The sequence below is a fragment of the Herpailurus yagouaroundi genome, unplaced genomic scaffold (assembly GCF_014898765.1).
Source record: "Herpailurus yagouaroundi ecotype Mexico unplaced genomic scaffold, PumYag 141, whole genome shotgun sequence".
Classification (NCBI taxonomy): domain Eukaryota; kingdom Metazoa; phylum Chordata; class Mammalia; order Carnivora; family Felidae; genus Herpailurus; species Herpailurus yagouaroundi.
In genome coordinates this window covers 32,650,972-32,664,204 of record NW_024412396.1, presented here as the reverse complement: position 1 = coordinate 32,664,204, position 13,233 = coordinate 32,650,972, and the positions used below count along the sequence as shown (strand labels likewise).

Sequence of the window (13,233 nt, the reverse complement as noted above, 5' to 3'; positions counted from 1 at the left end):
GATTTTCTCTGGTTGAAGGAGAAGAAAAAACATTTAGAATGTTATAAAATGGAATGGCATGACTAAAGCCACTGTTAATATTTTGTCTATGATAAATACTACTTTTGGGGCCCTTAATTAATTGGTCCATATCTAGGACTATGACACTATCTAGGATTGTTTAGCTTTTTATAAAATAGCTAACACATTCACATGGTTCAAAAATCATAGTGTGAAATAGCCCCCCATGTCCCCCCTACCCAGACCTCTTCCCCACAAAGGCAGCTGCTTTAGTAATAATGTCTTATTTGTCCTCTTGGAGATTTTTAATGCATATAAGCATTATTTAAATCATTATCTATGCTAATATTTAATAATATACTATTTAATATTTAATAACAAATTTATTACTATTTAAGATTAGCTAATCTTTTTTAAAATGTTTACTTTAAAAAAAAAAGTTTTTAAAAAAATCCTTATTTATTTTTGAGAGAGAGACAGAGTGTGAGCAGGGGAGGAGCAGAAAGAGAGGGAGACACAGAATCTGAAGCAGGCTCCAGGCCCTGAGCTGTCAGCCCAGAGGCCGATGCAGGGCTCAAACCCATGAACCGTGAGATCATGATCTGAGCCAAAGTCCAACGCTCAACCGACTGAGCCACCTAGGCGCCCCTAAAATGTTTCATTTTGAGAGAGAGAGAGAGAGCACACGTGCAAGTGCATGAGTTGTGGAGGGGCAGAGGGAGAGAGGGAGAGAGAGAATGACAAGCAGGTTCCACTCTGTCAGCTCAGAGCACAACCCAGGGCTCGATCCCACAAAATACAAGATCACGACCTGAGCCTAAATCAAGAGTCGGAAATCAAGAATTGGACGTTCAACTGACTGAGCCACCCAGACACCCCAAAGATTAAATAATCTTAATTGAATATATTATCAATGGCTCAATATAATTAATAATACTAGTATTTAATTCATTAACTATGTTTGGAGCTCTTTCCACATCCACACAAGCTTTTTCTTGTTCTCTTTTACAGTCCTGGAGACCTCCACTGTATGGCTGTACCTGAATTTACCAAACCGGTCCCCTACTGAAGGACATTTAGGTTGTTCACAATCTTTGGCTACTAAATCTTGCTTTGAGCAATAACTTGGTAAAAATGTAATTCTGCATGTATGTAGGGGTATCTTTGGGGTAAGTCTCTAGAAACAGAAGAGCGGAGTCAAAGAGTGCAAGCATTTTTCATTTTCACCAGCATCTCTAACTCACTGCTGCACACAGGTCATACCGGTTTATAGGAGTAGGAGAGGGTTTCCCCACATCTCTGACAAGACCTTTCAGATTTTTGCCAATCTGATAAGTGAAACATAATGTGGCTGTGCGATGCGAAGCCACATTTCTCTTTTTGAGATAGGTTGAGCATATTTTCTTATTTTTCAGAACTACTTATTCCCCCTTTAGGATGTGATCTATGATATTGTTTTGACACTTGTTTCAATACCGTTTATTTCATAATTTAACTCTCCATACAGAAATGCAAAGCCTATGGACACCTGCGTGGCTCAGCAGGTTAAGTGTCCAACCTCGGCTCAGGTCATGATCTCACAGAGCCTGCTTTGGATCCTCTGTCTCCCTCATTCTGTCTCTCTTCTCTCTCTCTCTCAAATAAAAGCATTCAAAAAAAAAAAAAAAAAAAAGAAAGAAAGAAAGAAATGCAAAACCTCATGGCTCCCAATTTGAGTTTGATTTTTTTCCCTTTATTAGCCTTAATTTTAATTTTTTGCTGTTTTAAAGCACCAAATCTTGAATATATTATAAACTCTCTTCTTCCTAAATTGATGATTTTTTTCCATTTTCATTTCCTTCCTTCTGCTTTCTTTTGATCTATTTTTGGACTTCCTATTATATACCACTAATAGGAACCACTATTCATGACCCTGTTCTGTATTTTCTTACTTTCATTTTTTTAAAGAGAACTCTTAGAGACCAATGGTTAGTTTCTTGATTTCCTTCCTCCTTCCCTCCCTTCTATAATGAAAGCACTTCAATTTTTACATTTCCTTCTGAGTATGAGGTCAGTCACATCTCTTGAGTTTTGCTACATAATGTTCTATAGTTCTTTTTAAAAAGGCCTATACTTGTAGTATCAATGTCCTTTCTGATTCAAGTGTTATGTAGGAAGTATTTTGAACATGTTTGCTTTTCAAAGTGATTGGTTTAAAAAATTTTCATTATAAAATAAAAATAATGTGTGTTTATACACATAATGCAAAGAATGTAGCTTGTCTGCAATTTTAGAACTAAGTTTTTTCTTAGTCTTTCAAAAACCAAATAGGAATTAATTTTTATATTATCCTTATGTCCTTCTCCTTGTACATCACTAAACGCTACTGTGCCAAAAGGTCTGACTACATATCAAAATGAAGGAAAGTGTGCTAAAATTTCCACGAAGGAGAGGAAGCTGTGTCATGGGGATGTAACATACAGCACGGTGCCTATGGTAAATAATACTGCGTTGTATATTTGAAAGTAGCCAGGACAGTGGATCTTAAAAGGCTGTCATCCCCAGAAAAAAACTTTGTAATTATGTGTGGTGACAAATGTTAGCTGAACTTACTGTAGTGATTATCTTGTAATATGCACAAATACAGAACTATCATACTGTATGCCCGAAACTAACGGTAAGGACACCACATTAAACAAGAGAAATAAAGACGTTACCTGAAACATATCCGTATCTTTATCATGTGTGTATTCCACCACCACAGTCTGATTCCTTGACAGAGTATACGATATACTGTGTTGACCTTTGCAGCTGATAGCCTAATAATGAAATAAAAACATAGACATTCAACAAAATCTCGTTTCAACAACTGCAATTCTGTTTGTAGTTAACAAACATCACTCTGCCAGCCAAATCAATACAAGCCAAGCCAACGTGTTTTTTGTTTGTTTTTAATCAGAACCTGTTCCTGTGCTGTGCCCTGAATTAGACACACTAACAGCCATAACTCCGGTTTTACCCAATACTGTATCTTCATATGAACAATATTTAAGTCAAATCAAATTTACCAGTTTGCAAGACTTGATTTAATCATGTGTCAGGAAAAACATATATTTTCTCCATATTACTGTAACTAAATGATAGAAATTTTAGATTAATAGGGTTTATTCAAAAATTTATTTTGGGGTGCCTGGATGGCTCAGTCAGTTAAGCACCCAACTCCTGGTTTTGGCTCAGGTCATGATCTCACAGTTGTGAGATCAAGCTCTGCACCAGGCTCCATGATGAACGTGGATCCTGCTTAAGATTCTCTATCCTCCCTCTGCCTTTCCCCTGCTCATGCATGCATGCACTCTCAAATAAAAAGATAAGAACAATAATTTAACACTACAGCAGTAAGTCAATGGCATTTTGTTACACCTTCCCCATGCAATAGAGATGATAATCATAGTAAAAAAAATATCACTGCAAAATGTAAATGTTCTTTAAGGATTTCTCTATATCCATCTGGCCAATGATAATCATACAAGATTCAATATGGCATTGAAGAGAGTAAGTAGTTGTTTAACCCAGATATTTACTAAGTTAATAAATAAGGAAACTAAGTCAATTTCATCTTTTCTGTTTTTAGACTAAAGCTAACAGTCTTCTTCAAAGAATCTAGAGGCCAGGAATACAATATTCTTATTGTCTCCACAATGATATATTTGAACACATCTTAAGTTGTGGTCACACACTTTTAACACTTCCACATTAACAAAGAAGTTTATTTAAATTGTACTCCAAATTATTTCAATTACATTTTATCCATTCCACTTCAACCTCATTTATCTTCATTTCTACTCTTTTACATTAAATATAATAAATAAAATTTTAATGAGCCTTTCTATTAAACATTTATTGAATAATGACACTATGAAGACCAAGAAAGCATTTGGAAGTAGCTGGACATAGAAAGCATGTTAATGAAAATGTACTCTGAACATTTATATTTGACTAATATAATTGCTTAGTGCCAAAAATAGTACAAAATTCCAAATCAACTTTGAAGTTAGCCTGGCTAATCTCATGGTTATTTAATCATCTGCCCTGAGGAACTTCGTGACTGAACTGTTTTGTTCTACGTGCTTCATTAAGACAATATAAGTATTAGAAATAATTTAAATATTTAATATGGCCAGAAATCTAAAACAGACTCCTTAGACTATTCAAGTCCACTAATAAAAATAGCCTTAAATTTTCATTGGTCTGAGTCCGGTAAATTCAATGGTTTTGATAAAAGTGACATTTTTTTGAAAGCCAAGCTAATAAAGAGCTATTTTCAAGATAAATAGACAATGGATGTTTATAGCTATATGAAAACACCCACTTTAAGAAAAATAATTTTATTCAATTCAAACTTATTAAAACTAGCAATCGGGGGGTGATTATTTATAAACTAATTTTAGGTTTCCTGAAAAAGTGTCTATTGCATTTAGAAGTATTCAATTTACAAATATCTCAGCCCAAAACACAACTTTCATGACACATACATTACATGAAGAAGAAATGTCTGTACTTTGTCAATTATCTGCACACTGAGAAGCTAACAAGTGCCATAAAAGAACTCCCTTTAAAAAGTTACACCTTTTTGTATGATTGTACCTTCTTAAGTACAGTGTTTCTCAAACTTCCATCAAAGCTGCCTGAACTGGAAGAGAGTCACCTGAACCTTGGAGACATCTGAGAAAGTACCCTGCAGTGAAGTTTCTCATATTAAAACATTTTACCTTAAGATTATTATAAATTTTGTATTCTCCTTCATAATATAGTGGCTAGTTTTAACAGTTAAATATTTCCAAATTTGCTGGGAAACTAATGCCCCGGGAAGACTTGCTGGGCTCACCCCATAACCTGGCATAGCCCTGGGCATGGGACCCCACAGACACTTCTAGGCCACTCTGGGAAATACCTGCAAATAGCCATTTTACAGGCCCCAAGTTGTTAGTGGGCCCCATTGTTCTAACTTGTTTACTCAAACTATTCTTGTGACCCAAGTTATGAAAAGGGCTACTGATAGAGAAGCCATACCCAGGAACTGCTCCCAGCACAGGGAAGCACACAACCTGGGCTGACCCCCGGCTGCTCCCCCTCAAACATGGAAGCAAGCACAGAGACTCTGAACCCTTGAATGCCTGATCCAGGGCACCTTGCGTGTTGAGCCCACATAAAGAAAATTTACAGTTTCAAGCTTTTGCCCACTCTTTATGTGGCTGAACGTGAACAACTGGGGAGTTAGGAAAGGTGAATGCTTTTGGGTTAGGGAAATGCTTTTCCTGAGACTTTCTGATGAAGAAAGTACCAGCAGCGGGCTATATTCCAGATGCTTCTGATGTAGGGAAGATGGAGAAGTGGGAAAAGAGGTTCTGCAGGGAGAAACGAGAAGGTGGTGAATGGCTCTGAGCTGGCAGGTAATGTACTCCCTGTGGCAGGGATGGCCAAGGAACTCCAGAATGGGAGTGACCTCCACCTTCGCGCGGCTTACAGTTCTCACCGTGACTTCCCTCTGTGAGTGCCAAGCCAGGAGCTCACTGCCTGTCCTGAGTTCTCAGGGCTGGTGTTGTGACACGTTTCACCCGCAGGAAGAAGCATGGTGATAAGCTGGCCCTCAGAACGCTGGGAGTTAAGCCAGGACTGAGATCTGGAGTAAAAGGTGGCAGTCAAAACCAGGCCACTTGAGGCCATTGATGGCAACCTCAGAAACAAATGGAAAGATGCAGACTTCCCTGGATGACACACACTGGGCTCACGTGATCCTGTCTGCATATTAAAGCCAAGAGTGGGGCCAGATTTGGTTAGCTGGGGAGAAAATTAGAAGACCGTGTAAGCTTGAAATCTGGTTTTGTTTTCTTTCTGGCAAGTGCCTAAGGCATTACGCTCTTTTCTTGTTAGAAGTATCCATTTTTCAACAAGACTTTTAACATTTAAAATACGACTTTCAGGGGCGCCTGAGTGGCTCAGTCGGTTGAGTGTCCTGACTTCAGCCCAGGTCATGATCTTGCGGTGACTTCCAGCCCTGCGTTGGGCTCTGTGCTGACAGCTCGGAGCCTGGAGCCTGCTTCCCATTCTGTGTCTCTCTCTCTCTCTCTCTCTCTCTCTCTCTCTCTCTGCCCCTCCCCCGCTCATGCTCTGTCTCTGTGTTAAAAATAAACATTTAAAATGCAACTTTCAGAAATTCAGTTTCTAGTCAATTACAGATTCACGGGCTTGAGTCCATCATTGCAGGTATCTCGGAAATAAAAATTTCTCCAAAGTAACGAGTTGCTTTGAAATCTACTTCTGAAATATACAGGGGAGTAGTGAGGCCTTCTCTTGGCACTCACTACAATGTAGTTCAAACACAATTACTGTGACATAATGTAATTTTTATTACACTAACTCAAACTTGGAAACTGGGTGCTTTAAAATTGTAAGGAAAACCAGCCCAACTTCCCTGGTGGCCAGTGCTGATTTCCAGTATCCGCTTTACTGCTGTGAGGAGGGGGCAGAGACGATGACTCTCTCTCACTGCCCTGTGAGTGCCTTTATCTATCCTTCCGTCCCCAGCACTGAGGGCCCGGCAGGCATTCAACCATTCAACGAATGTCAGACAACTGAATGAGCTGCTACAGATACAAGGTGAGATTTAAAGCTTCCTTCCTCCTTCCTCAGGTCTCTCCTCCCCTCCCCTGCCCTCCTTTTCATCTGCAAAGGTACCCACAGTGACACCTCGGCTTAAATTTACTGCAGGTGACTTTTACTGGGTTAAAAATACCACAGTTGGACAATTACAGATTAGACAATTACAACTACAGAGCCACAGAATAAAGGATTCCAACTTTATCCAGCTTCTGACAGTCAATCATGGCAGGTCCTTTGGATATTACATATATATACACATATATATACACACATATACATATGTATATGTGTGTGTATATGTGTGTGTGTGTGTGTGTGTGTGTACATATATAGTGTAGGAGCAACTAACCTGCGATCCCAGGTGCCCGTACTAGGACCCTTCAGAGCCAAGACGGTTTCTTCCCAGCCAAGGATCTACATTTTCTTAGCTTTACTCGTGTCTCAGACTCTGTTCAGCTCAGCCGGCCTCTGCCACTCAGGAGAGCTACAACTGGTTGTCCTGGGGTCAACTCAGACTAAACGTCAGGGAGTTTTCTGAGCTTCCAGACTCTAAAACAAACATGGCTCCTAACGTCTACAGACTTTTCTTGCTCATATAAAACAGAAGATACGTATATAAAAGCACATATGGAGACATAGAAAATGTAACGATGCCACAAGGGCAATCCTGTACGATGCAAAACGGGATGGATACAGGTTTCCGTGGCAGCCAGAGAGTTCTCACACAAATTCTAAGAGGGAAATGGTCTCAGATATGGTGTTTGTTATGAAACAGTGGGATCAGCCCTCAACCACAGAGTACAAGGGAAAGGCCCACTGCAAAACTAACTGGTTTCTAGAAAATACTATTTATTACAGTTATGATTGAGCCTATCTAATTCAAGCTCTATAAGGCTGCTAAGTGAGGCTTTATCAACTGTGTAGGGAGAGAAAATGGAATTCATCACTGTGACAGACATTGCTGGTTACCTACTTAGTGCCTTTCTCCCTGCTGAGCTGGTTTTCCATGAGAAAGCCTGAAACCTCCAATCTCCTAGGCCCTGAAACTTGCACAGGGAAACCTGACCCAACCCTAACCAGCGGGACTTAGGAGAAATCTGGTGTGGACCTCCTGGGGATGGGAGCCATCGGGAGACTTCTTCCTTTCTGTTATTAAAATGTCACTGTGACATGTGGAGTGGAGGTGGCCATCTAGCAACATGGAAAGGAGGTTAGAAGACTCTCAGGAAGGTGGACAAAGCCCTGACATCTTGGAGCTGAACCACACCTGGAACTACCTGCCCCAGACTTCTTCTGAGAGAAAAATGAGGGTTTTAAGTTTGTTTTTAGTTGGTGTGGACTGCACGTAACAAAATACGTGCATCCCTATATTGTTTGGCCCTAACTTTCTCCTCCTGGGTTTCCTATTTCAGTCAATGGCACAACCATATTCCCGATCACTCACATTTAAAACAGCCCTCTCTTGCCACTGTTGTCCATAGACAATCAGCATTAGCGTAATTAAAGCCAGGAGCACTGATTTTACTGCATCAAGGCAAAAATCAAATACAAATGGAACAATATGTAACATTTCATGCTTTCTCTTCAAATATGAAGTAGTTGTTGGGCAAAACTGATTTATTCCCCAAAGGAGTTTTGCAACCAGCTCTTTTACAGACTACAGCTTTCTGCTCTGGAGATTACTAGGCATCACCTAATTCATCTTTCCTAAATCTGGGCTGCCCTTGGGAACTTGCTTGACCACAACAGAATGCACGAGAAGTGACATATAGGGCTTCCGAGGCTGGGACATATAGGACGTGTAGCTTCTCCCCGGCACAGCACCCTGGAACCTTCGCTCTTGGAGTCCCGAGCCCCCACATGAGAAGCCTAGCCATCCAGAGGCCACCATACTACAAGGGGAGGCCATGCAGACGGCAATGCCACGTGGGGAGACAGAGGCCACGGAGCAGCAAGACCCAGACACAGGGATGAAGAAGCCACCTTGGGAGTGGATCCTCCAGTTCCAACTGCCCCCAAATTCACCATGTGGGTCAGAGAGACACTGCCCATGTGGGCCCTTCCCAAACTTCTGATTCACAGAATTATGAACCAGATCAAGTGGTTTTTGCTAAGTTTGTTGCACAGAAAAGACAACTGGACCAATCAGTTTTCAAGACCCATCGGTGGTAGAGCCTTTCTTCTGTCTTAGGTGACTTCTCACTCACGACACCATGGGGCTGCGTGCACTCCCCTTACCTCTGTCCGAGGCTACGGGACTGGGTATAGGGACCACAGCAGGTAGCATAGTGCCTCACACAGAGCAGGGGTTAGGTTTTTAAGGGCAGTTTCACGTGCTCCTGAACGTAAGCTAAGAGGCGGCTGTCTGTGGTTTGCATAAATAGTTTCACTGTGATAATCTTCAGTTGTTGAATGAGATGTAACCAAGTTTTATATTAGTATTTAAGATTAATATTTATAGACTAACACATCAAAGAAATCTGTAAGGCATTCTCAGGGGAGGCAAAGCCAGCCAGACATGTCACATGGACAATATTCATTCCTTACACATTTGGATCAGGAATAGAAGGGATACTTAGAAAGGCAGGAACAAAAAAATAGCCACTGACTAATTAGACACTGAAGCCAAACTTTGGCAAACCACAAGTACTGTGTATACCAACGGAGCATGCCTTACTAGAGTAGATCTCATTTAAGGGAATACCGTATCTGTGTACGTGTGTGAATCTGAGTTTCAAACGAAAAGGAACGAAATTCTTTTTCTTCGAATCCATATCTAATTTTTCTATTAATGTGTCTTTCTTAGAACCGAATGACTCCAGGGCTTAATAATCTCCCTTGTCTAGACATCTTGGATGCTAACGATCACAGGACCGCAGTTAATGCTCCGGGCCACACAGTGTTTGCAAACAGCAGCGCCCTGCACGGTTTTCTCCATGAGTAGATATAATTAGTGCTGTGTTCGCCTCTCCAAAGAGACACCTGCTGTGGCTTATACACTGAAGGAACCTTTTCCAAATAAATCTCACAGTCTCACAGAGCTGCTCTGAAGAGTTTTGGCATCACATGTCCGAAGATGGTGGTATTCTGTGATGCTGTTCACTGAGCCCCCTCCTTCGGTTTCCAACAAAACATCTCAGGAAGAAGTCAGAGATGCTCTCACAGCATCTGTTAGATCTGTTCCCAATGGGAACGTTCCTAGGAAATGTCTGGTACACTCTACTCAGGAAGCCAGGAACACCTTTGTCTTCTGGGTTCCACCAAGAAGAAAACTATGAGCTTGTGTTCCCAGCAGCCTTCTAAATGATGTCCACAACTCAGCACTCTTTAATAAGGCATCGTAGAGTAAGTATAGTCTCCCTGGCCAATTATTCCGCATGTTTAAGGCATATTTTTTAATTTTTAATTTTTTTAATGTTTTACTTTTGAGAGAGAGAGAGAGAATGCACGCATGCACGAGTGGTGGAGGGGCAGAGAGAGAGAGGGAGACAGAATCCAAAGCTCTGAGCTATCAGCACAGAGCCCGCCATGGGGCTCAAACGCACGAACAGTGAGATCATGACCTGAGCTGAAGTGGGACGCTCAACCACCCAGGCACCCCTAAGGCAAGTTTATTTACAGTCGCTTTAACTGTTAGTTCTAATTTGTAAGTTAGTATTTCGGTTGCAGAAAGAACCTGATAAAATGGATAAATAACTACGTTGACCTCTTACAGCCATTCCTACGACAGGGTGAATTGCCATAGAAACAACATTTTAATTGGTATGAAAAAACATAATGGGAACTATTTGGGGGTAGGACTGAATAAGGCCAATGAACTGAACCTTTTTTGTCCAAAACCAACTTCTGACATTTATGTTTATGGCACATTTATGAGCAAATGGATGAGTCTGCTGAGAACTGCACAGCAGCTTGGAAATAAATAACTGCTGAATGATTTCACCATCCAGGGCAGGGTGTCCATAACGATGCTGGGGCAGTGCAGCAGGGGGCCAGAGGGTATCGGCATATATGGGCACATGACCGCTGCCCTGGGAGCTCATCAGGGCCGCATAACCTTGCTGTAATAGCCATCCATAACCCAGCACATGCCTGGACGTTGGGCAGAAGAAGCCATTCGTGCTAGACGGTTGCCTCACTGGACTTCCTGGTTTATCCTGCTGAGCTCCAAGTTCACGTGCATGATAGGAAAGGGGAATAAGACCACGTGTGGACACTGCAGAGATCAACTTGGTCAGTGGACTCTGATGTTGAGGAAACACACACACATACACGACCCCAGATTTGAATCCTAACACACTCACAACTACAGCCAGATTACAGGACCTCTTTGATTCTTTTTCTATCTTTATAATTCAACAGAGGGAATTAATGTCAGCAGCACTGATTTCACTGGATTCAAAGCAGAGGGAATGAGGTATAGAACATGGCATTTTCTCTCCTCAAATACAAACTTGTTCTTAGATCACCGCTTCATGACCCAAAGAGGTTTACCATCAGTTCATCGTAGTCCATAACATAGGCTTTGGGAATTACGATTCTGTTTGGCTTTAAATATATGTTGGATATTGACTGTATTAATTAGAGATAATCTCGGTATGACAAACATGTTTTTCCAGAACTAATGACTTTTATGTCAGGCTGACAAGTATAATTAGGCAATAAATCCTCAATCAGTCTGGCTCAAACTGCTGCAGGAAAGATGAGGTCTCTGCCATCCTTGTCAATTTATGTATAAAATATGTATGAGTGCTATTTCTAAAGAGAAGAGGTGGCTAAAGGAATTCGTAATTTATTTGCATGAACATACTCTTTAAAATATACTATCTTTTCAAACAGCCATATTTCAAACAAGTGCCTGAGCCACAGGTATGATTCGAAAGTCAGGAAGCATTTCACTCAATAAATAAGGAAGATAAGCCTATATGTGGGAGGCAATGGTTTGAAGTTGGCATTGGACTGCTCCCACACCCGTCTAGGATCGGCTCACTAAGCTATCTCATAAACCTTGGCAGAGAACTTACTGCATGCACAGGCTGGGGAGGACATGGTCAATCCATCCAGCACACGCAGATGCCAGAGAAGATAAGAAGATTTGAGGAGAACCTGTTTCTAATTTGGAGTCACTCCTAACTATACGGAGGCTGGATTTGATGAGTGGTACCAGTCACAAGAGACAACCTCAGATATAGTTCAGAAAACACAAAACATCCACGGCTGTAGTTGTAGAGGTGGGCGAGAACACATTCTTATGCCTGTGGAGATCTGCCCCGAAGGAACTCTCTCACTCTGGATGAAAAGCTCCTTGCGGGCAAGAACTCCTGTCTTTTCAAATCAGCCTTCAATTCAGGTGGTATACTGTGTAACAGCAAAGCTCAGGGTGAATTCCCGCCCCCCGCCCCAACTGGACAAGATATTTAAGGTCTCCGTGCTTCAGTTTTGTCATCTTATAAGTGTTGGTCCTGTGTCCGGGAAGGTCACTGCTGTCTAAAGTCGGAGATGCTTCAGTTACATCTTATCATAAAGTACTGAACAAGTAAAATGTCAGATTCCAGTCTGTACGGATTATTTCACATAATAGGCATCTTTAGAACCTACTAAGCTAACCTAATGTGCAATCTCCTCATTAGTTGCCTTCTTTGTCTCCTCTCTTTTGGAAAACAGGGCTGAAGTGCAGTTTTCCCACACAGGAACGTCGTGGCAAGGTCACACGTTGGCACACATAACATGCTCATGTTACCAATCATATGCTGGACACTAGTCACCGTAAGTGACAGCGTATTTCTCTTTAAAATTTCTTTATTAAAAATAAGTTCAATGTAAGGCTCAAACTCATGAACCGTGAGATCATGACTTGGGCCGAAATCAAGAATCAGCGGCTGAACCGACTGAGCCACCCAGGCGCCCCAGTCTATTTGTGATGGTGACTTTTCAAGTACACACTTTACTGCAGGTCCTGTAGACATCTTTCCACACTGATGGAGAGGCAGCTCCCACAAAGCAGGAGGGGGTGCAGGAGGGACGCAGTCCCGCAAGTGCAGGGCAATGCTCTGGAGCTCCACCGATCTCTATGCACACAGCAGATGTGAGAACTAATGGGGACCCAGGGTCAACCCCACAGCAAGGACCACCCCCTACATCCACGGTAACCTGGAGAAGAGTGTGTCATTCTTCAAAAAAGCAGTGCTTTTGCTTTCGGACTGGTTATGGTTCTAGATAGGAACAAGGAGGAGCAAGGTAAGAAATGAAGATGCGATATTCTTGCAAATGCCAAGTATTTCCGTGAAAATTAAAACAAAGATGGGATTTCTTACTGCCATACACCTTCAGACAGAGATGCCTAACTGCAGTGTCCCATAAGAACAGGGGTTGGTAAACTTTCTGGACAGATATTTAATTAGTCAATGGACAACATTCTCAAGGATGCACGTGAATCTGTCTGCGGCAACACATGTTTACTTATCTGAATCAAGTACATATTTGCAGACATATGAGCTCCTTGCCACAGGAAACAAAGCTAATTGAAAGAACGGACCCAAATAAATATGAATTATAAGGAAGAAGAAAGCATCTTGCAAATGACTAAGTTGGAAT

At 41.4% G+C, this 13,233-nt stretch overlaps 1 protein-coding gene across 1 annotated transcript in view; it reads right to left on the bottom strand.

Moving 5' to 3' along the window:
• PELI2 (pellino E3 ubiquitin protein ligase family member 2) overlaps positions 1–13,233 on the bottom strand; it is a 199,863-nt gene that overhangs the window by 32,367 nt on the left and 154,263 nt on the right. The window contains exon 3 of the mRNA XM_040477230.1: positions 2,697–2,798. Coding sequence (XP_040333164.1) covers positions 2,697–2,798 — 102 coding nt within the window. The remainder of the gene's footprint in view (positions 1–2,696; positions 2,799–13,233) is intronic.